This window comes from Aquarana catesbeiana, linkage group LG09 (assembly GCF_042186555.1).
Source record: "Aquarana catesbeiana isolate 2022-GZ linkage group LG09, ASM4218655v1, whole genome shotgun sequence".
NCBI lineage: Eukaryota > Metazoa > Chordata > Amphibia > Anura > Ranidae > Aquarana > Aquarana catesbeiana.
The window spans coordinates 241,306,508-241,331,962 of record NC_133332.1 but is presented as its reverse complement, the minus strand read 5'-3'; the positions used below and the strand labels follow the sequence as shown (position 1 = coordinate 241,331,962).

The 25,455-nt window shown below is 42.0% G+C and overlaps 1 protein-coding gene across 4 annotated transcripts in view; it reads left to right on the top strand.

Moving 5' to 3' along the window:
- The window catches only part of LOC141108439 (uncharacterized), a 132,737-nt gene that overhangs the window by 86,962 nt on the left and 20,320 nt on the right, over positions 1-25,455 (top strand). For all 4 annotated transcript variants that reach the window (XM_073600045.1, XM_073600042.1, XM_073600043.1 and 1 more), the window contains exons 6-8: positions 18,203-18,421; positions 24,041-24,118; positions 24,222-24,494. In XM_073600045.1, the coding sequence (XP_073456146.1) occupies positions 18,203-18,421; positions 24,041-24,118; positions 24,222-24,494 (570 nt within the window). The remainder of the gene's footprint in view (positions 1-18,202; positions 18,422-24,040; positions 24,119-24,221; positions 24,495-25,455) is intronic.

Sequence of the window (25,455 nt, the reverse complement as noted above, 5' to 3'; positions counted from 1 at the left end):
CGCTGCTCAAAAACGTGGCAAGCATGACAAAAAAAACTCCAAAAATGCTCAAAAGCAACATGCATAGGTGTGAATCGAGCCTCAGTCCTCATGCACACATGGCGTTGGAAAAAACGAGCTGCAAAGCCACTACCAACACCAGGAAAACGTGTTTTTAGTAGCTTTTTGCATTGGCTTTAATTCTCGTTTAGCCACGGTAGCTTTTAGCAGCGTTTCTCTGCCACTATTCAAAATCAATGGTTCCCTATGAGAGCCAACTTAACTGATCCGGCTTTCAGCCCATTGATCTAAATAGAAGTCGCATCCAAGTCAGATCATCATAATCCGACTTGTGGTGCAACTTGTGCTCTGAGGATCTTGAAGGGGAACTCCACACCAACATTAAAAAAAAAAAACAGTGTACCCCCCCAAGATCCTAACCAGGCCCTTTGAGTCTAGTATGAATCTTGAAAGGGAACCCCATGCCAAAATGGGAAAAAAAAAAACCGCATGGGGTCCCCCCAAGACCATACCAGACCCTTCAGTTTGGTATGAATTTTAAGGGAAAACCCAACACCAAAAAAAATAAAAATAACGGCATGTGTCCCCTTATCCAAGCATGCAGCTCGGCATGTCAGGAAAGGGGGGGACAGCGAGTGCCCCCCACCCCTGGACCATACCAGGCCACACCATCAACATGGAGGGTGTGGATGCTTTGGGGCAGGGGGGCTCTGTGCCCCCCCCCCACAGCACCTTGTTCCCATGTTGACGGGGACAAGGGCCTCTTCCCGACAACCCTAGGCGGTGGTTGTGGGGCTCTGCGGGCAGGGGGCCCCCAGATCCCGGCATTCCCCTATGTGAATAGGTAGGGGGTCAATGTACCCCATTCTCATTCACCCCAAAAAAAGGCAGTGTAGTGTAAATAAAAACAAGAGATGGTTTCTCCTAGTCTTCTTCCTTTTGGTCTTCTTCCTCTGATCTTCTCCGCCGCTGCTGTCTTCTCCGCCACCGACCCGGTCCTCCTCCGACTCAGTCTCCCGTCGTTGTGCTGGTATGTTTTCTGTGCTGAAAGAAGACCTCTTGTTGTTGAAATGTCTGCTATCAGGGAAGGTATTTCGGTGGGCTCAGGATGTGTGTCACCTTTGTAGAGATGGTCACTAGTGGCCTAATCCAGTGGCCCTCAACCCTATCCTCAGGGCCCACTAACAGGCCAGGTTTGCAAGATAACTGAAATACATCACAGGTGATATTTGCTGCTCAGTGATTGCAGTATTCTAGTCTGCATCTCCCCAAGGTAATACATAAAACCTGGCCTGTTAGTGGACCCTGAGGACAGGGTTGATGACCACTGGCCTAATCGATGGGCAGTGGGTGGGGCAGTGGCACATGGTCTGCAGAACTACAGTCTGTAAACCGTGATCTCACTCTTCTTCTCATAGCAGGGATGGGTGGATCAGTAGAACATGTGGATTGCTTTACAAACTTTTGAACAGGTGCAGCGACTCCGACATCCCTGCTTCCATTTTTTTTTCTGCCTGGGGCTGGCATCAAAGTCTGCTGAGAATATTTTGAAACAATAATCCTATAATATTGACAGACAAATAGAAAAAAAAAATGGCAGCAGGGTCCTTTTAAGGCTGATAAGGAAACCTCACATCCAGATGCTTCCCCGTCCATCGTCACCTCGGATGTGATGTCACGATGTTTCATATGAGAAGATTCCAATGACTGTTATTGGCAGAGAAAGTGTTTAAACCTTTCAGCACAAACAGTTTACATGAACTGTTAATGCATTGGGCTGACCGGGTTCATTATTAACAGAGCTGCATTTGTGGAATGGGAAACCGCAGCCTGATTTTCCAGTTTGTCGCTTAACAGAACCACAAACTCCGCTCATTCGGGGAAGGGAGGGGGGGATAAATTAAGACAAAATTCAGCAGCTGGCAGAAGCTTTTATAGACTCTGCATACAGACTTCAGCTAACTAAATAGTTAAAACCTGGAATTTTTTTATCCTTGTTGACTATCTGGCTTCTGGAATTTGTTAAATGTCTTACAAGAAAATAGTAAAAACCCATCTAAAAGACATATGTTTTTTGTTTTACCCACCAAGGGATTAGTAATTCTGTACAGGCAGTTTAGTGATTTATACACATTTTCCATACCGCCCAGCTACACATCAGACACGTATAGTTTTTGATCATGCAATCCATCATCTCCTTGGTGTGGCAGTTCAGCTTCCTGTGTCACCTGTGCTAAGTGGACATTAAATCAGCATCATCGCCTCTGTCCAATGAGCAGAGAGCAAAGAGAGAAAGCAATATCGCTAAAAGTAAGTACACCCCTCAAATTATTGTAAATATTTTATTATATCTTTTCATGTGACAACACTGAAGAAATGACACTTTGCTACAATGTAAAGTAGTGAGTGTACAGCTTGTATAACAGTGTAAATTTGCTGTCCCCTCAAAATAACTCAACACACAGCCATTAATGTCTAAACCGCTGGCAACAAAAGTGAGTACACCCCTAAGTGAAAATGTCCAATTTGGGCCCAAAGTGTCAATATTTTGTGTGGCCACCATTATTTTCCAGCACTGGGCATGAAGTTCACCAGAGCTTCACAGGTTGCCACTGCAGTCCTCTTGCACTCCTCCATGACGACATCATGGAGCTGGTAGATGTTAGAGACCTTGAGCTCCTCCACCTTCCGTTTGAGGATGCCCATCAGATGCTCAATAGGGTTTAGGTCTGGCGACATGCTTGGCCAGTCCATCACCTTTACCCTCAGCTTCTTGTGGTCGTCTTGGAGGTATGTTTGGGGTCGTTATCATGTTGGAATACTGCCCTGCGGCCCAGTCTCTGAAGGGAGGGGATCATGCTCTGCTTCAGTATGTCACAGTACATGTTGGCATTCATGGTTCCCTCAATGAACTGTAGCTCACCAGTGCCGGCAGCACTCATGCAGCCCCAGACCATGACACTCCCAGCACCATGGTTGATTATAGGCAAGACACACTTGTCTTTGTACTCCTCACCTGGTTGCCACCACACATGCTTGACACCATCTGAACCAAATAAGCTTATCTTGATCTCATCAGACCACAAGACATGGTTTCAGTAATCCATGTCCTTAGTCTGCTTGTCTTCAGCAAACTGTTTGCGGGCTTTCTTGTGCAACATTTTTAGAAGAGGCTTCCTTCTGGGACGACAGCCGTGCAGACCAATTTGATGCAGTGTGCGGCGTATGGTCTGAGCACTGACAGGCTGACCCCCACCCCTTCAACCTCTGCAGCAATGCTGGCAGCACTCATATGTCTATTTCACAAAGACAACCTCTGGATATGACGCTGAGCATGTGCACTCAACTTCTTTGGTTCGACTGTGGCGAGGCCTGTTCTGAGTGGAACCTGTCCTGTTAAACTGCTGTATGGTCTTGGCCACCGTGCTGCAGCTCAGTTTCTGGGTCTTGGCAATCTTCTTATAGCCTAGGCCATCTTTATGTAGAGCAACAATTCTTTTTTTTCAGATCCTCAGAGAGTTCTTTGCCATGAGGTACCATATTGAATTTCCAGTGACCAGTATGAGAGAGTGAGAGCGATAACACCAAATTTAACACACCTGCTCCCCATTCACACCTGAGACCTTGTAACACTAATGAGTCACATGACTACGGGGAGGGAAAATAGCTAATTGGGCCCAATTTGTACATTTTCACTTTCGTTGCCAGTGGTTTAGACATTAACCACTTAAGGACCGGGCCTCTTTTTTAGATGTGTTGTTTACAAGTTAAAAACACTTTTTTTTGCTAGAAAATTACTTGGAACCCCCAAACATTATACATTTTTTTCCTAACACCCTAGAGAATAAAATTGCGGTCGTTGCAATACTTTCTGTCACACCGTATTTGCGCAGCAGTCTTACAAGCACACTATTTTTTTAATTAAAAAATAAGACAACAGTAAAGTTAGCCCAATTTTTTTATATTGTGAAAGATAATGTTACCCCGTGTAAATTGATACCCAACATGTTACGCTTCAAAATTGCGCCCGCTCGTTGAATGGTGACAAACTTTTACCCTTAAAAACCTCAATAGGCGACATTTAAAAAATTCTACAGGTTGCATGTTTTGCATTACAGAGGAGGTCTAGGACTAGAATTATTGCTCTCGCTCTACCGATCGCGGCGATACTTCATATGTGTGGTTTGAACACCGTTTTCATATGCGGGCGCTAGAGCTGCACGATTAATTGCCAAGATTCGTTATCATGATCTTGACTAAAGTGTTTCCCGATTCTTTCTATGCAAAGAATTCTCTCTGCTCTTCTGAAGCCACAGCCATCAAAAGAAAGGAAGGAAAAAAACGGGCAGTCTGCCAAGAATCAAAACATTCTTTATCAGTTGGACTTAAGTGTAAACATTGTAACAATTTGTCAATGGAATAGACTTTAGTGGATCGGACCGGGTCGGATGTCAGCGGATATGGCTCCGCTGACATCTGTCGCTCCATAGGCTAACATGGAGCGCCCGTTCAGGTCCGCCGTCAAAACTGACAGGCGGACCTGAACGGTCAGATCGTGTGAAAGGGGCCTTAAACACTAAACCTTTTTCTGACATTTGTTGGTTTCAAGTTAAAATCATTTTTTTTTTGCTAGAAAATTACTTAGAACCCCCAAAAATTATATATATATATTTTTTAGTAGACACCCTAGAGAATAAATTGGTGGTTGTTGCAATATTTTATGTCCTACTGTATTTGCGCAGCGGTCTTTCAAATACAATTTTTTAGGAAAAAAGTACTTTAATGAATTAAAAAAATAAAAAAAAATAACCAGTAAAGTTAGCCCATTTTTTTTGTATAATGTGAAAGAATTTATGTCTCGAGAATCGTGATCTTTTTATTTTAAGCAAAAAAATCATGATTCTCATTTTGGCCAGAATCGTGCAGCTCTAGCAGGCTCTACTCACGTATGCGTTCGCTTCTGCACGCGAGCTTGGCGGGACGGGGCGCATTTTAAATTTTTTTTTTTCTTATTTATATTACCTTTTATTTTTGCACCGTTTTAAAAAAAAAAAGGTGTCACTTTTATTCCTATTACAAGGAATGTAAACATCCCTTGTAATAGAAAAAAGCATGACAGGACCTCTTAAATATGAGATCTGGGGTCAAAAAGAAAAAAAAAAAAGGCCCTTTAAGACCTATGGGCAGAAGTGACGTTTTGACGTCGCTTCCGCCCTGCAGTTTCATGGAGATGGGAGGGGGCCATCTGTCCCTCACTCGTCTCCATGCACAGCCACGGGAAGGATCCGATTGCCTCCACCACTGCTGACGGCTCCGGTAAGCAGCGGAGGGCACCAGATCACGGTGGGAAGGGGGCCCCTCTCCCACCGCCGCAGAGACCACTTTTATCTTGTACCGGACCGCCGTCCGAACACGGCGATATCTAGCTGCTGCTGCCTCCTCAAAGTGAGGACGTACATCGGCGTGCGGCGGTCCGAAAGTGGTCAATGGCTGTGTGTTGAGTTATTTTGAGGGGACAGCAAATTTACACTGTTATACAAGCTGTACACTCAATATTTTACATTGTAGCAAAGTGTCATTTCTTCAGTGTTGTCACATAAAAAGATTAGGGGTGTTGAATATAATCGTAGCATCGATGCATCGCGATTCAGCTGTCCACTCTATTTACTCTAGAGGGACACTCTGTACATATTTTTTAAAAAGCATGTACAGTTGGGCACTTAATGTACTATAAAACAGGATTCAATAAGACACAGTTAGTTTAACACTTGTAAATTGAGTGAAAAGTGTGGCATGTATTTGTATTCAGCCCCCCGAGTCAATACTTTGTAGAACCACCTTTCGCTGCAAGTCTTTTTGGGGATGTCTCTACCAGCATCTAGAGAGTGACATTTTTGCCCATTCTTCACAAAAGTCTTGCCACAGATTCTCAATTGGATTCAGGTCTAGACTTTGACTGGGCCATTCTAACACATGAATATGCTCTGATCTAAAGCATTCCATTGTAGCTCTGGCTGTATGTTTACAGTCGTCCTGCTGGAAGGTGAACCTCCACCCCAGTCTCAAGTCTTTTGCAGACTCTAACAGGTTTTCTTCTAAGATTGCCCTGTATTTGGTTCCATCCATCTTCCCATCAACTCTGACCAGCTTCCCTGTCCCTCCTAAAGAAAAGCATTCCCACAACATGATGCTGCCACCACCATATTCATGGTGGGGATGGTATGTTCAGGGTGATGTTCAGTGTTAGTTTTCTGCCACACATAGGGAGTTATTCACAAAAGGAAAATCCACTTTGCACTACAAGTGCAAACTACAAGTGCAAAGTGCACTTGAAATTGCACTGAAAGTGCACTTGGAAATGCAGTCGCTGTAGATCAGAGGGGGACATGCAAGGAAAATAAAAAACAGCATTTTAGCTTGCACATAATTGGATGATAAAATCAGCAGAGCTTCCCCTCATTTCAGATCTACCCCTCAGATTTACAGCGACTGCACTTCCAAGTGCAATTTTAAGTGTACTTTGCACTTGTAGTGCAAAGTGGATTTGCCTTTCGTAAATAACCACCATAGTGTTTTGCTTTTAGGCCAAAAAGTTCAATTTTGGTCTCAACTGATCAGTGCACCTGCTTCCACAAGTTTGCTGTGTCCCCCACATGGCTTCTTGCAAACAGGACTTCTTATGGCTTTCTTTCAACAATGGATTTCTTCTTGCCGCTCTTCCATAAAGGCCAGATTTGTGGAGTGCATGATTAATAGTTGTCCTGTGAACAGATTCTCCCATCTGAGCTGTGGATCTCTGCAGCTCCTCTAGAGTTAGCATGGGCCTCTTGGCTGCTTCTCTCATTAATGCTCTCCTTGTCCGACCCGTTAGGTGGATGGCCATGTCTTGGTAGGTTTGCAGTTGTGCCATACTCTTTACATTTTCGGGTGATGGATTGGTGCCCTGTGAGATGTTCAAAGCTTAGTATATTTTTTTTATAACCTAACCCTGCTTTAAACGTCATCAGAACTTTGTCCCTGACCTGTCTGGTGTGTTCCTTGGCCTTCATGATGCTGTTTGTTCAAACCTCTGAGGGCTTCACAGAACAGCTGTATTTATACTGAGATTAAATTACTCATAGGTGGACACCATTTACCAATTAGGTGACTTCTGAAGGCAATTGATTCCACTAGATTTTAGTTATGGGTATAAGAGTAAAAGGGGCTACAGTGCCTTGCAAAAGTATTCACCCCCCTTGGCATTTTTCGTGTTTTGTTGCCTCACAACTTGAAATTAACATGGATTGTATGAGGATTTGCAGCATTTAATTTACAGAACATGCCCACAACTTTGAAGATGTGTGTTTTTTGTTTTTTTTTTTATTGTGAAGCAAACAACAAATAGGACAAAATACAAAAGTCAATGTGCATAACTTTTTACCCACATAAAGTGAATACTTTATAGAGCCACCTTTTGCTGCTATCACAGCTTCAAGTCGCTTTGAATAAGTCTCTATGAGCTTGCCACATCTTACCACTGGGATTTTTGCATATTCCTCCTTGCAAAACTGCTCCAGCTCCTACAAGTTGGATGTTTGCGGTTCTGAACAACAATCTTTAAGTCTGATCAGAGATTTTCTATTGGATTGAGGTCTGGGCTTTGACTAGGTCATTCCAACACATTTACATGTTTCCCCTTAAACCACTCAAGTGTTGCTTTAGCAGTGTGTTTGTTCTTATGGAAGGTGAACCTCCGTCCTAGCCTCAAATCACACACAGAGTGGTACAGGTTTTGATCAAGAATATCCCTGTATTTAGCACCATCCATCTTTCCCTCAACTCCGACCAGTTTCCCAGTCCTGACTGCTGAAAAACATCCCTACAGCATGATGCTTCCACCACCATGTTTCACTGTGGGTATGGTGTTCTTTGGGTGATGTGATGTGTTGGGTTTGCGCCAGACATAGCGTTTTCTTTGATGGCCAAAAAGTTCAATTTTAGTCTCATCAGACCAGAGCACCTTCCTCCATACATTTTGTGAGTCTCCCACCATTTTTTTATAACCTAACCCTGACTTGTACTTCTCAACAACATTGTCCCTTACTTGTTTGGAGAGTTCCTTGGTCTTCATGGCAGTGTTTGGATTGTGGTGCCTCTTGCTTAGGTGTTGCAGCCTCTGGGGCCTTTAAAAAAGGTGTGTATATGTAATGACAGATCATGTGACACTTAGATTGCACACAGGTGGACATCATTTCACTAATTATGTGACTTCTGAAGGTAATTGGTTGCCCCAGAGCTTTTTATGGGCTTCATAACAAAGGGGGTGAATACATACGCACATGCCAATTATCAGTTTTTTATTTCTGAAAAATAGTTTTATGTATATATTTTTCTAATTTTACTTCACCAACTTAGACTATTGTGTTCTGATCCATCACATATAATTCAGATTAAAAAAACATTGAACTTAAGCATGTAATGTAACAAAATAGGTAAAAAGCCAAGGGGGGTGAATACTTTTGCAAGGCAGTGTAAATACAAATGTACGCCACACTTTTCACTTATTTATTTGTAAAAAAAAATTAAAACCATTTATCATTTTCCTTCCACTTCACCATTATGTGCCACTTTGTGTTGGTCTATCACAGAAAATCCCAATAAAATACATTTACATTTTTGGCTGTAACATGATAAAATATGGAAATATGCAAGGGGTATGAATACTTTTTCAAGGCACTGTACATATGAAAAGAAATGGCTGCACACTGAAGTGCCAAAAGTCCATTTATTGCATCATCCCAAAAAAGTGCATGACAAACCCCACAGGACAGTATAAAATAAGATGTTGACGCATTCCACACAGTTACTTTGTGCTTACTTATAACCAATGATCTTGATGTTGGACAAGAAGGCCTGGTTGGCAGTCTCAGCTCTAATTCATCCCAAAGGTGTTGTATCGGGTTGAGGTCAGGACTCTGTGCAGGCCAGTGAAGTTCCTCCACCCCAAACTCGCTCATCCACACTATATTGCCAAAAGTATTGGGCCATCCCTCCAAATCATTTGGTGAATAGGGGATTATGGTGTGGGGATGTTTTTCAGGGATTGGGTTTGGCCCCTTAGTTCCACTGAAGGGAACTATTAAGGCGTCATCATACCAAGACATTTTGGACAATTTCATGCTCCCAACTTTGTGGGAACAGTTTGGTGATGGCCCCTTCCTGTTCCAACATGACTGCACACCAGTGCACAAAGCACATAAAGACATGGATGAGCGAGTTTGAGGTGGAGGAACTTGACTGGCCTGCACAGAGTCCTGACCTCAACCCGATAGAACACCTTTGGGATAAATTAGAGTGGAGACTGCGAGCCAGGCCTTCTCATCCAACATCCATGCCTGACCTCACAAATACACTTCTGGAAGAATGGTCAAACATTCCCATAGACACACTCCTAAACCTTGTGGACAGCCTTCCCAGGAGAGTTGAAGCTGTTATAGCTGCAAAGGGTGAGCAAAGTCAATATTGAACCCTACGGACTAAGACTGGGATGATATAAAGTTTGTGTGTGTGTAAAGGCATGTGTCCTAATACTTTTGGTAATATAGTGTACAGTATATACAAAACCATTAAACATTCCCTTGAAGACCTTATGAGGTACATTACTCCAGCCCTGCATACATATCTTGGCTTGCTCAAGTCTGTGAAATCATAAGTACATTTCTCAGTCCTTAGATCCCCTTGGGACTGTCTGTACAGTGCTTGGCCTGTCTGGCTATTTCAGTTTGGAAAACTAGAGATGATATGCTGTAAAATAGATAATACAGCCCCATCCTATCTTGGCTGTGACACAGCAGTCTGGCGTGTATTACTCCGTGATATAGGGAACGCTATACAGTTACTCTAAATATAGCAATGTTCAGGAATGCATTTTGCAGTGTATACTGTAGAGACGACTGGTTATGTGGAGGTCAATTTAACTTGTGTAAACGGTAATAAAACAATGGTTTCTGCATATTTATCCACGTCAGGGTTGCTTAGGGCTACAGTTGCTAAGGGAGTAGCCAGGGTCATGGGTAAGGGGGTACCACCGGTTATCCTGTAGAGTGCCTGGGCCAGCAGGGGGGCCCAGGCAGCAGGGTGAATCATATGTGGACAGGGAGGGTAATCGGGGTGCACGGAGGGGGGGGGTTCAAAAACTGGAATAGATCCCTTGTATTGCTCTCTGTATCAGCTGAAAGCTGGCTTCCTCTCCTCTCTCTCCTGCCATCTTTCAGCTGCTGCAGAGAAAACCTTACAGGGGATGGGTTCCAGTAATTGCCCTCCCACAGCATTGATCACCCTCCCTGTGTACCATATGTTTCCCCCTCCCACCCCCACAGTGCTTCCGGCTTCCCTCCTCTCCTTTCTGCCGGAAGCTGCAAGCACACAATAGGATCCTTCAGGATGGGGAGTGGAGGAAGGGTCTGGTATTGCATCATATTTACCAACCCCTTCTTTCCTGAATGAACACAGTGAGTGATCGGTACCAATCACTCACTATTTTCATTCATAAATGAAGCATAGTAAACTGTGTTTCAGGTCCATGAATGAATGAGCCTCTGTACAGAGCGCTTACTGTACATTCACTGTAGAGAAAGAGACTCATGAATTTTTACCCTCAGTCCCTTTCTCTGTCTGTTTAGATCCCTGATATTTCACCAAACCCCTCCCCCAACATTGCTGTAAAAAAGAAATAAAAAAAATTGAAAAAATTTCTTTAAAAAATAATAAAAAAATCAAGGGCTCATTCACACGGGTTCTCTAGTCCATACAGTATGAATGAGCTGTTTGTTTGTGTTGCTGGAGCCATCTGTTACTCTGAGGATGCAGTTGCTGTCTGAACAGACCCATAGGTCCTAGTATGCACACACATGTCTGTCAAATTAGGGGCTGTGTGTGTACAGTTGGTGCTTATAGCGTAACATAGGCTGTACAAAGCTCCAGGCACATTAAAAAATGCTGATTCACACTGTACAGGACACAGCGCCCATGTGAAGGAGCCCCAAAACCTCATTCACACAGAGATTTATTTATGAACTCAATACAGTTTTATCTTTTAGATCTGGCAGGAATTTTGTAAGTTACGTTGTATTTGTATCTGCTAATGATTTTACTGTATTTTTAGCAAAAATATTGCTTTGACATTTGGGGTGGGGGGGCTGTCAGGATGGCTGTATGGGGCCCCGTCGTGGTTTCTAACAGCAGTCCTGGCAGTAGCTGTAGACCACATACAGAACCCACCTTGGCCTGCCTAAAGGAACCCAAACAAATGTCAAAATGAAGACCAGTCAAGTCAATTCCCTGACTTATGAGGTCAGCTTGTCAATGTCCGATGAGGTCTATGAAGCACGTGTCAGTTCTCAAACAGCCACTGCTATGTCTACTGCAGCTTATGGAAATGAACTGCAGGTGTAGAATACACAGATTTGCCCATCTCTAACAGGTTGAAGACATTCAAGGTCCTATGTGAAGAGATGATGGCCCAGCTGCAGCTATAAAAAGGAATCTTACAAAACTGTTCCTGCCAAATCTATACATGGAGGAGGAACAGAACAAATTTTGGAGTCCATAAATGCGGCAGTTTATCTGCCATGAAATAATGGTGATCTGTAGTCACCTGAAGTACTTTCTTAGGTCACACCATGCAATCCCAGGTTCCTATGGATTTTATATAGTACTTGTTGTAACTCTACTGACTTTGGCAGTGCTGCTAATTGTCAGATTCTGAGGGGAAGGATTTGCCAAGAATGGTCATGGTCTATTAACAGTCGTTTACAGAACTGTAGTAGATTCAGAATTCTGTGCGAAACTAGGTCTCTTGGCTCTATTGTTGTAAAAGCCCTCCTACTTTTACCACACCCCCTGTGATATATCTCATATACATAAGCAAGAGCAAAGGTTGTCTACAGGGCCACCATTAGAAATTGTAGGGCTGCCAGACAGGGCTCCCCAAATATAGCCTGCCTGCCGGACAGGGCCAGATTCACCTGACACAGAGAAGGGACCTTAAATACCTTATTTTGTAATTCCACCAGCCATTAGACAAACAATTAGAAAAAAAAACATTTCCCAGGTTTCATCAGTTCAGCAGCAGGGGCCAGGGATAGAGAGGAGACAATTTACTTTTTTTTGTTTTTTTGGGATCAGGCAGAGTAGTCCTCTGACAAATAAACCAATTCTCTGGTCCAGCCCCAGTAGGTTGCTAAAGAAGAAGAGGCCAAAATTTTAATTGTCGAGAGCTGCGGCATGGAGGGATAGTCCAGCTAATCCCGAATAGTAAATGGTCCCCTCTCTATCATTGCTCCTTGCTGCTTACTGATGGGGCCTGGAAACTTGTATTGTAATCACTGGGAGCCACGACTCATGGGAATTCTGTGTATGCAGCCAGGTATTAAAAAGGCCCCCAATATCAAAAAACCCTTGTTTGTCTACACTGAAAGTACAGACTTGACTGAGTTAGACATCTATTAGAGTACTAGTACTAAAAAGTGCCCCAGGCCTACCATATTAGTGGGTTACCAATGGCTCCAACAGCAGAAACAAAGTAACAGTAGGAACCTGGACTCCAGATAAGATGGTCATGACAGCTGCGGTGATTACACATGTCAAAAATGTCTTAAACCGTATAAAAAAATGTTCTATGGCTGGACTTTTACTTTTCCTTGCACATTTTCATGCATTATTAACAGTCATGTATTTTCATGTACTGCTATTTCTATCAATAAGACCCTGTGCCCAGATGCAACCAAAACCTTATATGAACACATCACACAGATGTAAACTAGCACTATTTAAAACAATGACTAACCTGTGTTCATAGGTGTGAATGGGCCTTTGAGCTGACTTTTTAAACTGCATTCTTCACCAGAATGCACCAGTAATACACTGTCTAACCCTACTCTGCACATGCTCAGTTGCTCTCTATTTTTAGGCACTGTGGAGTTTGTAGGGACCGATCTGCATCTCCAAGGAAGCTGCTTCTGTTTGATGTGCAACTGCCCTGGTGCTGCACATGTGATCAGTTATGACACCAGCCGTTTGATAGTTTGGTTGAGGACTCAAGCAAATGAGACAGTTAGCAATCTCAGCATTCTGGAATATAACTGTTATTGGAACTGTTAAATTGATGGGTTTAGTTCGGCTTTATGATTTACTGATGTTCAGGGGCTATGGGCTTCAGCAAAATGACAGCCTCTAGCAAGATGAAACGGGAGCAATGCTGGAGACAATTTACAGCAAACGCTCATTTTGATAACATAATTATTGATGTGAAATGTATGTTCCTTGCTAAAGAACATTGAGGCTGATTTACTAAAACGAGAGAGTGCAGAATCTGGTCCAGCTGTTCATGGTAGCCAATCAGCTTCTAACTTCAGCTTGTTCAATTAAGCTTTGGCAAAAAAAACTGGAAGCTAATTGGTTTCTATACATTGAATTATTTTATATTCAGAGCCAATCAACCCCATTATTTTTTATCCAGTTGTTGTGGGTAAAGTTTCGTTTTAGTAGATCAAGCCAACCCACCACCAACAGTTTCAATCACTTTAGTTGGCATTTGGTTGCATTGATCTGCTCAGTTGTTTTTGAAATAGTTAAAAGTAAGTAACTTAATTTCCATGTGTATGGTAAACATCTGAAGTCCTATAGATTAGTGGGTGACTTGAGTTGATGGGTGAGTGGCTTTAAATTAAAATCAGTTAGGCCAGGTGTGGGACATGCTTATACTGGCTTAAGCATAGTACACACTAACCGACTTTCGTGCAATATCGGGCGGTTCAATAAAAAACGGCTGACATTCAGCCCGTGTGTATGACAGCCGGTCCGACAGAAGTCGGCCGTTCAGCTGGCTTCTGTGAAAGGGTCATGACCAAAAACGGTCTGATGACCGGCTCCCGATCAGCACTCTCGGCCAATGGCATTTGGGATGCTCCACGTAGATCCGCATCCACTGGGAGATTAGGGCAGCACTTAAATTGGTAGAAAAGCCTAGTTCCATTCCCATGTGGCCAGTGCATTTATTCTTCACGTAGACTGATTTCCTGGATACAAGACTGGAAAGTTCTCCAGAAGTTAGAATTAGTCAGACAGTGAAATCACTTGTTCTGTAAGTCCCCTCTTCCTGACTCCAATGCTTGGAATTTTGTCTGTATCAGACCTATATTTTATAATAAATATACAGTAGGAGATGGCTAAGACCTTCCTGCATTACATTTTCTGTACTCGGAGTACCTGTGAAATCAGTATAACACTTTCAAATACTGTCTCTTGAGATGCAAACCAAACTTCACAATGACTTCACAGAATAGAGTCATGCAAGATATTTGTTTGCTGTGGAATGAAATTGTTATTTTAAAGGTTCAGTCCACTAAATCATGACATTTGAATGCTGGAGAGTAAACCTGCCAGTGTGCCATCTCTTAGGGACCCAGTTGGTGAGATTTCTGCATCTCTGAGTTGCCAGATCTGAACATTTGCTGTGACCATTAGGCTGGCTTTACACTAAACACAGATGCGGCTGACAGCACGGGTCCAGCGCGTCCCTGTTCTCCTTTCAAGGACAAATCGGGCTCAAATTTTTGCCTGAATTTGGACCTGAAATCTGCTCCGCAGCTGCTTTGGAGCTGTGTGAACCGGCTCCATTTGAGAGCCAGTCGCAGTCTCCTGTTATGCAAATTGGATGTGGGTTTCTCTCCATCCAATTCACACTAGTGTGAACCCAGCCTCTTGTGAGGTTCCAACTCTCCCTGCTGGATTTTTTTACATTTGTATTATATTCTAGGGATTGTAACAGGGGGACATTGAACACAGGAAAATGGGTAGAAATACCCCAAAGTCCCAGGTGGACAAGAACAGAGTCAGAAATTATGGCAATGAGATTTTACTGTTGGATTACTCAATACATATAAGAAGCCAGGGCATTGCTAAATAGCCCAAATAAGAATAGTACAACTGTGTTCCTGCAATCGTACACTGAATAGGTATAGGAACTAAATGAATGTTTTTACTAAGTTTTTTGCCTTCTCTTGGACGCTAAAAAGTTGCTACGGGCAACAATTTTTGGTGGCCTGTGTCTGATGAGAGACACTTATGCCCCGTACACACGGTCGGACATTGATCGGACATTCCGACAACAAAATCCTAGGATTTTTTCCGACGGATGTTGGCTCAAACTTGTCTTGCATACACACGGTCACACAAAGTTGTCAGAAAATCCAATCATTATGAACGCGGTGACGTAAAACACGTACGTCGGGACTATAAACGGGGCAGTCACCAATAGCTTTCATCTCTTTATTTATTCTGAGCATGCGTGGCACTTTGTGCGTCAGATTTGTGTACACACGATCGGAAATTCCGACAACAGAGTTTGTTGTCGGAAAATTTTATATCCTGCTCTCAAACTTTGTGTGTCGGAAAATCCGATGGAAAATGTGTGATGGAGCCTACACACAGTCGGAATTTCCGACAACAAGGTCCTATCACACATTTTCCGTCAGAAAATCCGACCGTGTGTACGGGGCATAAGTCCCATGATGGAAATAAGTGTAAGTCAATGTGCATGAGGGAAGAAGTTAAGTGACCTCTTCATGTTAAGCTCTGTATCCTTCCAGCAGTCATAGGATTCCATGCAGTACAATGTGGTGATTCATGGGCTGCCAGGGTCTCGGGGGATCGGAATGAAGTGGGGGAAGCCCATATCTGGATCATGGAGTCACAAAGAAATTTGCAGGGTGTTACTGATGTTACTTTAGTATAGGCTTTGAGAGCCAAGATCACATCTGCAAAGGTTATTGCAAAAGATACCCAGGCACATGTATAACAGTAGAACAGATCACAGAACATTTTATGTTTTAAAGTACAACAAACCATGGCACATTCCCATGTAAATAACAAGAACAAGACACAGCAAATTTCCATATGTCAAAGTATACAAAATCACAGAACATGTCCATATGTATAAATAAAATATATAACTTTGTTTAATGTGTAAAAGTATAAAGAATCATGTACATATCCATGTATAAAAGTAGAATTAATCTTCTACAAAATATAAACCAACCCAGGCACATTCTATGTAAAAAAAAACAGGAGAAATCTCATAAAATTAAGACAGCATTAGATCAGATCTACTGTAGGTACCTTTCCATAACACTCGGACACATCCTGTATAAAACTAGGAAAACGGATCAAAGCTTATTTCCATGTATGACACCAGGATGGATCCTGTTTGAAACTTGGACAGATCTAGGCTTATTTCTATGTATGACACTAGGATGGATCTTGTATAAAAAATGGACAGATCTAAACATATTTTCACGTATTTCACTAAGATGGATCCTGTGTAAAACTAAGACAGATCTAGACTTTTTTCTATGTATGACACTAGAATGGATCCTGTATAAAATTAGGACTCATTGTATCACGGCCTATTTCCATGTTTGACACTAATATAGATCCTGTATAAAACTAGGACAGGTCTAGGCTTATTTCACTGTATGGCATCAGGATAAATCCTGTATAAAACTAGGACAATGAAGGCTTATTTCCATGTATGATGCTAAAATGAACCCCGTATAAACATAGGATGGAGGCTTATTTCAATTTATGACACTAAGTGGGATCCTGTGTAAAACTAGCATGGGTCTAGGATTATTTCCATGTATGCCCCCAAGATATGGATCCTTTATAAAACTAGGACAGATCTAGGCTTATTTCCATTTAAGACAATAGGATGGATCCTGTATAAAACTAGGACAGATCTTTGCTTTTTTCTATGTATGACACCAGGTTGGATTCTGTATAAAATTAAGTTTTACTGTATCTTGGTCTATTTCCATGTGTGGCACTAGAATGGATCCTGTATAAAACTAGAATGGATATAGGCTTATTTCTATGTATGACACTAGGATGGATCTAGCCTTATTTCCATGTATGACACTAGGATGAATCCTTTTACACAACTAGAACAGATCTAGTTCCATGTATGACACCCATATGGATCCTTTATAAAACCAAGATGGATCTAGGCTTATTTCCATGTATGACACTAGGATGGATCCTTTAAAAAACTAGGACAAATCTAGGCTTATTTTTATGTTTAATACCAGGATGGATCCTTTATAAAACTAGGACGGATCTAGGCTCATTTCCATGCATGACACCAGGATGGATCCTTTGTAAAACTAGGACGGATCTAGGCTTATTTCCATGTATGACACTAGGACGGATCTAGGCTTATTTTAATGTATGACACTAGGATGAATCCTTTATAAAACTAGGCCTGATCTAGGCTTATTTCCATGTATGACACTAGGAAGAATCCTTTATAAAACTAGGATGGATCTAAGCTCATTTCCATGTAAGCCTCAGGATGGATCCTTTATAAAACTAGGATGAATCTAGGCTTATTTCCATGTATGACACCAGGATGAATCCTGTATCAAACGAGGACAGATCTTGGCCTATTTCCATGTGTGACACTAGGATGGCTTCTGTAAAAAACTCGGACATATCTAGGCTTATTTCCATGTATCTAACATTCATCATCCTGTCCAGCACTACCACCCACAGTAAATATAGTAGGGTGCACGGCCAACTGGCGCACTGCACAGATCCAAATAAAGACATAGCCAACACTTCTTACACTATATAATAAAAGCAGAGGTGTTATTAGCATATATTTGCAATCTATGTGGAAGCCACACTGCCTTATCAAAGCCCCATCGCATAGCATGGCCCCTAGCTGTAAACTAGCTAAAAACCCATTCTGACATACACACAGCAAAACTAGTTATTGCTAATAGCGACTACACATACCTTCATGTTATAGAATAATAAGTACATGCTATTGGAAAAAAATCCAATATTGTGTTTGCTTTCTTTTCTCCTGTGTATTACTGTACATTTATTATGATTGTTTTTAGTATTGTTATTATTCAGACTCTCATAAAAATGCTCGTTTCCTGGCTGTCCTGGGTTGAATTCTTTTGAGTCACAGACCTTCAACAGATATAGCATGAGAAAATTTGAATTCTTTATCACTATACAAATCTTGGATCAGTGACTCAGAAAACATTAGCATGACAGCCAGGCAACCAGCATTTTCAGGAAACATCAGCAATGGCCACTTTCCTGTTTTTCTCCTGTAAGGATTTCTTTATGACTCTGGATTTGTGTTTTTCAGGTGCTGAAGGAAGCCAGTTTGAGAGGGATTTTGTGTCTGCCCACAACTCTTACAGGAAGAAGCATGGCGCGCCCCCTCTTCAGCTGAGTCGCGAGCTCTGTCGATCCGCTCAGCAATGGGCAGACCACCTGCTGTCCATACGGACACTGAAGCACAGCGGCTCGGATCATGGAGAGAACCTGTATTACAAATACAGCTCCAGCACCAGAGAGCTGCCAGGTAATGCCAGCTAACCTTCTCCCATCTCTGCCGCCAAAACTGATATAGGCTGCATTTACTTCACTGTGGTGAAGGTCAAACGCTGATCAGAAGTGGCAATATCAACATTAAAGCAGAGCTCCAGGCTCCTTCACAAAAAAAAAGTCAGCAGCTACAAATACTGTAGCTGCTGACTTTTAATATTAGGACACTGATAGTCCAGCGATGTCGGCACCGCAGCCAACATTTCCATCAGCTGTCGGGTGCTACTGCTGCCATTGCCGGTAAGGGAACCCGTTCGTGAAACCTTACGGCTTCACGGCCGGGTCCCTACTGCGCATGTGCGAAGTGCGCCGCACTCTCCTACTGGCTCAACAGCAGGGGAGGGAGGAGGAGGGGCTGGACTTCTGACGTACCTTACCGCTGCAAGGTCTGACTGAAATGGGGAAAGGGTACCTGTCAAAAACAGGTACCCGCTCCCCCCTCCCCTTAGAAAGGTGCAGGGGGGGGAGACAGATAAGCGAAAATTCTACTTTTGGGTGGAACTCTGTTTTAATATTGGGACACTTACTTGTCCATGAATCCAACGGTGTCTTCACCCGAGCTGAATTTTCACCATCTCGGGTAAGGGAATCCGGCAGCGAAGCCTTATGGCTTCACAGCTGGTTCCCTACTGTGTGAAGCGCGCTGTGCTTTGTGAATGGCCCAGTGGCGGGGGGAAGGAGAAGGGGGGCCAAACATCCGGGTTGAGTTTGTCATGGCAGTCACCAGCTCTCTGAAGACTAAATACCGAGAACGGAGCAATCAGCAGTCTTTGTTAACTCATTTATTGGTATAGAGGGGGTAGGGAACAGCTACAGTTGGGATCGGTGCTGCAGCCATCTAGGTAAAGTATGTATGTTTGCTTTTTTTATATTCCCAAACCTCTCTTTCGATAACAGTTCCTGCTGCTATGCATACTCGCCTTCCCTATATTCCTCTGCCGCTCTGTTTGCCTGGGAAAGTGAAAAGACATACCTTGTATGGGGGAGCACGTGCCTCACTCCCTCACAAGCCTTGTGTAAGCTCCAAGTTCCAACATGAAGCTTACAGATAGCTAGCTCCCTTTGCTTCTGAAGGCTGAACAGAGACTGACGGGGGGAGCAAATGGGATGCAGGCATAAGCTGCTGGTAAGGTTGCCATTAAAGAGAACCTGTTGCTTTGCCATGCGTGGATACAGGTTTGCATCTGGGCGCTGTGGCACTTACACTTACATCTCTGAACTGTCTCAGCTTCTTCCAACTACTGTGAGGAAAGTCTCACTATACCTGCTGCTATTTGTGAGAACTCATGACAAGGAAAAGGGGGACTCATACTTGGCTTACTGTGTGATATTACCCAAAACAAAGAAAAGCCAGAGGGAAAGTCAGCCTACAAGTGGTCATCTATACCTAAAATATCACTTTTGAATGGGAATTTCATTTAGGTCAGGGATATGCAATTAGCGGACCTCCAGCTGTTGCAGAACTACAAGTCCCATTAAGGCATAGCAAGACTATGACAGCCACAAGCATGACACCAAGAGGCAGAGGCATGATGGGACTTGTTTTGCAACAGCTGGAGGTCCGCTAATTGCATATCCTTGATTTAGGTTATAACTGCTGTAGACCTAATATTGCAACAAGGCAGGACAGTCAGAATATCTGAAAATGGAACGTGTAAATCCTGTTATATCTAAGCTTCTGTGTGTCCTAAATACCTCAACACTAATCCTGTATGAGCCCCACCCTCTTTTTGTGTGCTTGTTACTATGGCAACATAACCATTAAATGTGCCAGGCACTAGATATAAGAGACTATTGGGTGATTAACCCTCCAACATCTGCTAAGAACTAAAATAACAGTTTTGGGTGAAGCTCCAGTGTTTGGTGGATACATTAGCTGACAGTTTCTTCTATTTCTTTGGGCAACCCTATTGGTGAGATCTAGGGTCTAACATCCCAAGTCTGCATATCTGCAGTGACCATTATGAGGGGCTCCCACCATCCCACCACTTTTATTTATTTTATATTATGGCGGATGCAACAGAAAGAGCTGGAACACCCAATGGGCTTGATTTACTAAGAGTGCAAAATCTGGTGCAGCTCTGCATAGAAACCAATCAGCTTCCAGATTTTATTGTCAAGCAGAAGCTGATTGGCTACCGTGCACAGTTTGCACTCTCCAGTTTTAGTAGACTTTTTCCCCAAAATTTGGGCAGGGTCACCCAAAACTCCCAGGAAGACAGGAACAGAGTTGGGAATTATGGCAAGGAGATGTCAATGTCAGAGTGTGCCTGGCATAGAAGAATACAGGGGGCCGGTGCAACCTCCCATGCTTCACCTTTTGCTAACATATCACTTTTGGATGGACTGACCCTTTAAACCTGCATGTGATGTAGTTTTGCTCTTGTTTGTAAGATTGTCTGTGCTGTGTACAGGTTAGAGCATACTGATTGTTATCATTGTGCAGTGCTGACTGAACATATTTCACATAAGCTTCTGGGCAGTGATACCTGCAAGATTAATATTTGAACTAAACTCGCTTTTGATAGATGTGCAGTTTATTGTAAAACACAGATTAGCCTTCATCAAAAGGTGGATTATTAGCTGGATAGAAGCCATTTTGTTTTCAAAATTGCAGTGTCTAAGTATTCATCCAAGGTCATGGAAGCAAAACAGAACTCAGGTCAACCTTTAATAATCCCTGAGTTCATAGAAGTGTTGCATAACATACTATAAAAGTAATTTACTAATTCAAAATATTGTTGGCCAACAAAACCGTGGACTTTTGTCCGAAGGGCGTTGGCCCAAACTTGTCTTGCATACAAACGGCACACAATTCTTGGCCAACAATCATGAATGTAGTGACGAACTACATACTTTTTTCAGCTCTTTAGCACCACCCTTTGGGCTCCTTCTGCTAATTTCATGTTAGTAGAAGTTTGGTGAGTGTTGATTTGCGCTTTTCTTTTCGCACTTTTCATTTAGTGCTTTTCAGTTTGCGCTTTTCATTTCATGCTCTTCAAAGTTTGTTGCCATTCCAGGAGCAGGTGCAATTTCGAAGTGGCTATGTGTTATACTTCAAATGACATTTTGGGAGTAGGCAGTTACATTTAAAAAAATACAACTATGTTTTAAAAAAACATAGTTATATCTTTGATCTTAAAAACTACGGAATAATGGTGTTGTGGTAACTTGCCCCAAAAAAAAAAAAAAAAAACGCATAATAATGTTATTCTTGATATCACTAGAAAAAAAAAGCCTTTGAAAATTAGTTTGAAAAAACTCCATCAGTATCAACAGAAAAGCAGCTTCATTATTATCCCATTAAAGAAGAAGAGAATTGTGCGCTGCATTTCGAGATTTCATAATTCTCCATTACGAACGCTAGTTTACAAGACTGACCGCTTCTGGCTCATCCTTGCTTCCGAGCACACGTGTTTGTACTTTGGACTTTTGTCCGACGGACTTGTGTACACACGCTCGGAAAATCCGACAACAGACATTTGTCCGTGGAAAATTTTAAATCCTGCTATCCAACATTTGTCCTTGGAAAATCCGACAACAATTGTCCGATGGAGCATACACACGGTCGGATTTTCTGCCAACAGCCTTTCATCACACATTTCCCATTGGAAAGTCTGATTGTGTGTACGGGGCTTTAGAGTTGGTATAGCAGACAAATGGTAATCACCGAATTTTGCTACAGATGTGGACTTTAACACTGACAAATAACCTGGCCTTTTATCCTCAGAGAACAGTTATCTGTCAGCTTAAAAATTCCAATTATAAAAGGAACTGTTTCTGTCCAGTGGGGGGGGGGGGGGGGTACTGTTTTTTTAGTACCCTTCTGGCCCCATTTTTTCCATAGAAGGAAAACTATTGGCTGCTGTTTTGTTGCCTCCTTTTGCCTATGTAGAACCGTTTTTTTACTTTTATGTACCAGCTTTCTCTTTGGACATTATACATACATAAGTGTGTTATTACAGGCGTAGTAGAAAACAAATTACCAGATGCATGAACAACCGCCCAAGTGGAAAATGTAATGTTAAACTTTTGCCGCTTCTACACCCAAACTCATGGACCAATGAGACAAAGAGAAAAAAAAAGGGTGGGGGGAATGCGCTGTGCCAAAAAAAATCATAATAAACATGACTTTAAAAAAATAAATAGTTTATTTGATAGGAAATGAAACATTTAAGTTTCGAGAAGTGGCCAATATTGCAGGAACCAGTCTAACCTGGAAAGCGGTATACCTGAGTCTGGTGCCAAATGGATGACAAGGAACTCGTGTGTAGGTTAGAAAGTCAGCTGGACCAGGGGCAGGTGGAGAAAGAAAGCCACGGTCCCAGAGGGGTGACTTATGTGCTTGACTCTCGAAATATTCAGATGGTTTCCCTATATTCAACCCATATTTATACAAATTTTTATCTTCCATTTAACTCATTACATTTTCCTTTTTTAGTCTTGGTTCATCTAATATTTTTTTTTTGCATTATAAGTATGACCATAGATTTATGTACAGTATATTTGTGTATTTTGACAATGGTTGATGCCATTTATTGAGTATACAAATACAATTATATACAATTATTTTTTAAAGTCACGTTTATTATGATTTTTTTGGCACAGCGTTTTCCCCCACCCTTTTTTTTTTTTTTTTTATTATAGAGTTAGCAGCCACTTATGATGCCCTCTGATCCTCTCCACCACGTTAGACTGCACTTGTCAGTTTTGCTGAGCACAGTATACAGGAAGTTAGAGGGAAATGCTCCTATTGAGATGATTCACTTTTACTTGATAAAACAGCCAAGTTTGAGTGCACACAGCAGGGGCACTACTCATTGGGTTCAGTGAGTTCTATAAGTAGTGGGAGGGTGACCTGGCTTTGACCCAAGCAGGGCTCTGATAGCCTCTTAATCATCTGCCTGCTGTCTGCTCCTGCCCTTAACTGTTTTGTTCATAGCAGTCCTATAAAGAGAAGCCCACTGAAAATATTACAGTATATAGCTGGATGCTGGGGTGGTGCATCGCCAATTGACTTCTTTTATTTCTCAGTTACTTAGTTGCCCAAGTTTTCCCATACCAGCTACCTATTAAATGTTCTTGAATTCCAGTACCTACAACAGTTGGGTAAAGCTGAAAAATCATGTGCAGGGATCTCCAGATGAGCCATTAGGACTCCAGACAAAACTTTTTGTCGTTCATTATAGTGGATACAAACTTCTGACACATTTTTGTTTTGTCCTTGGGAAATTTCCAATGACCTAAGGAGAAGTAATGAGTACAGGTCTCCACAGAAAAACAAAGAGAGCAATAAAAAACTAACCAATGTTTGAATCCTTCACCACTCTACTAAATAAATGTGTTTTGTTGCTATCTCTTGTGACAACCTGTCATCTGGACAGGAAGTAAGATTAAGCACCGACAGCAATAAAAACATGAAAAGGGTTCTAATTCATCCCCTCTCCACCCAAAGCTAAAAAAATGTTTTGCCTGGAACTTATTCGAGAAGTACTTATATTGCACATATGTTGGTAAATCTACTGTAACATTAATCCTATAAGTTTGTACTGTGTGGCTAATGGATGTACTAAACTGACTTGCTTTGTGTCTACAGGTCAAGAACCCGTAGATTCGTGGTATGATGAAATAAAGAACTATGATTTTGGAAGGCCAGGGTTCCGCAGTAACACAGGTAATAGTCAAGGTCTGAGTTATAGCCCTGTTAATCTAATTAATGTTGGCATATTCCTGCTATGTCATTAAACTTTCTTGCCATTTTTCTTAACTTTTTTAAGGACACTTCACCCAAGTTGTCTGGAAGGACTCCAAGGAAGTTGGCGTTGGGTTGGCCACTGATGGCAATGGACTTTACTTTGTGGTGGGGCAGTATAATCCAGCAGGAAACATCACCAATCCTGGATACTTTGAAAAGAATGTACTGCCATCAGGGTCAGCGGTATCACCAGATAGTGACCAGTCTGGTTCACGGTGGAAATCAAGTGGAAATAAGTCACCTGAAGTAGAGAAGGCAAGCGATCGGAAACCAACAGTCAGCATTGGCCAGACAGGTAAGAAAAGGTGTGAATTTCCAGGCATTATGATCATCCCAACAAAATGTTTGGCCTATGTGTCTATTGTTGCTGATCTACAGGAGGAATATTTCAAAGAGGTGACAAACCCTCCCAAGGTCTTATATTTACTATATAAAGAGGAAACTTTGGGTTTTATGTGGATCCAGTTGCTGAAAGTTCTTCTTGATAAGATTTTTTTCATGAACATAAACGCTTGGTTTAGCAGACTGTGCATGTTTATACCTCTGGAGCTGGGAGTGGAGAAGGTTCAGAAACACATTCTAAATTGGAGTTTTGTTGCCCTGTTGCTTATCCATCACCTTCACCAACATAAGCTCTTTTTGGATTACAAGGCTTCTTCAGTGGATAGTTGAATGGCCAAAAGATATGTCAAAGTTGATCTCCAGAAAGTTGAGACCCATAAAGTTGACACCCATGAAACTGAGACCCATGTAAGGCAAATATATTGGCTGAGAATGCCTGGTACTTGTAGACTCTTTGTGGTACCCACTATTAATTAATAAAGGGTTGACTGTCTCTGCCCTCTTCATATAAAGGTAATAATAATGTTAGTTCAGGAAAGTTCTGTATAAATGACAGGTTACTGACTCTAAACTGCAACTAGGCAATGTATATGAAAAAAAACCTAAACTCATATTAAAACTCTGCTATATAAAATAACTGTTAAATGTGATATTAAATTGTCTTAGACTTTATATTAAAACCCTATCATCACCTGCATATCAGCTGATTTTACAGATCAGGTGGATGGTAGGACTTCCTGCAGTGAGTCAACAGTAGAAAGGGCAGAACAGAGATGATTGACAGTAATTCATTTCTGAGTTCATTTACAGGTTAATATGTTTCAGTAGGCAGATTTAAGACTCTGTATATAATTTTTTCAGCTTTAAGAAAAGCAATTATCATATTTACAGCAGTACTGTATCTATTGAAAGCA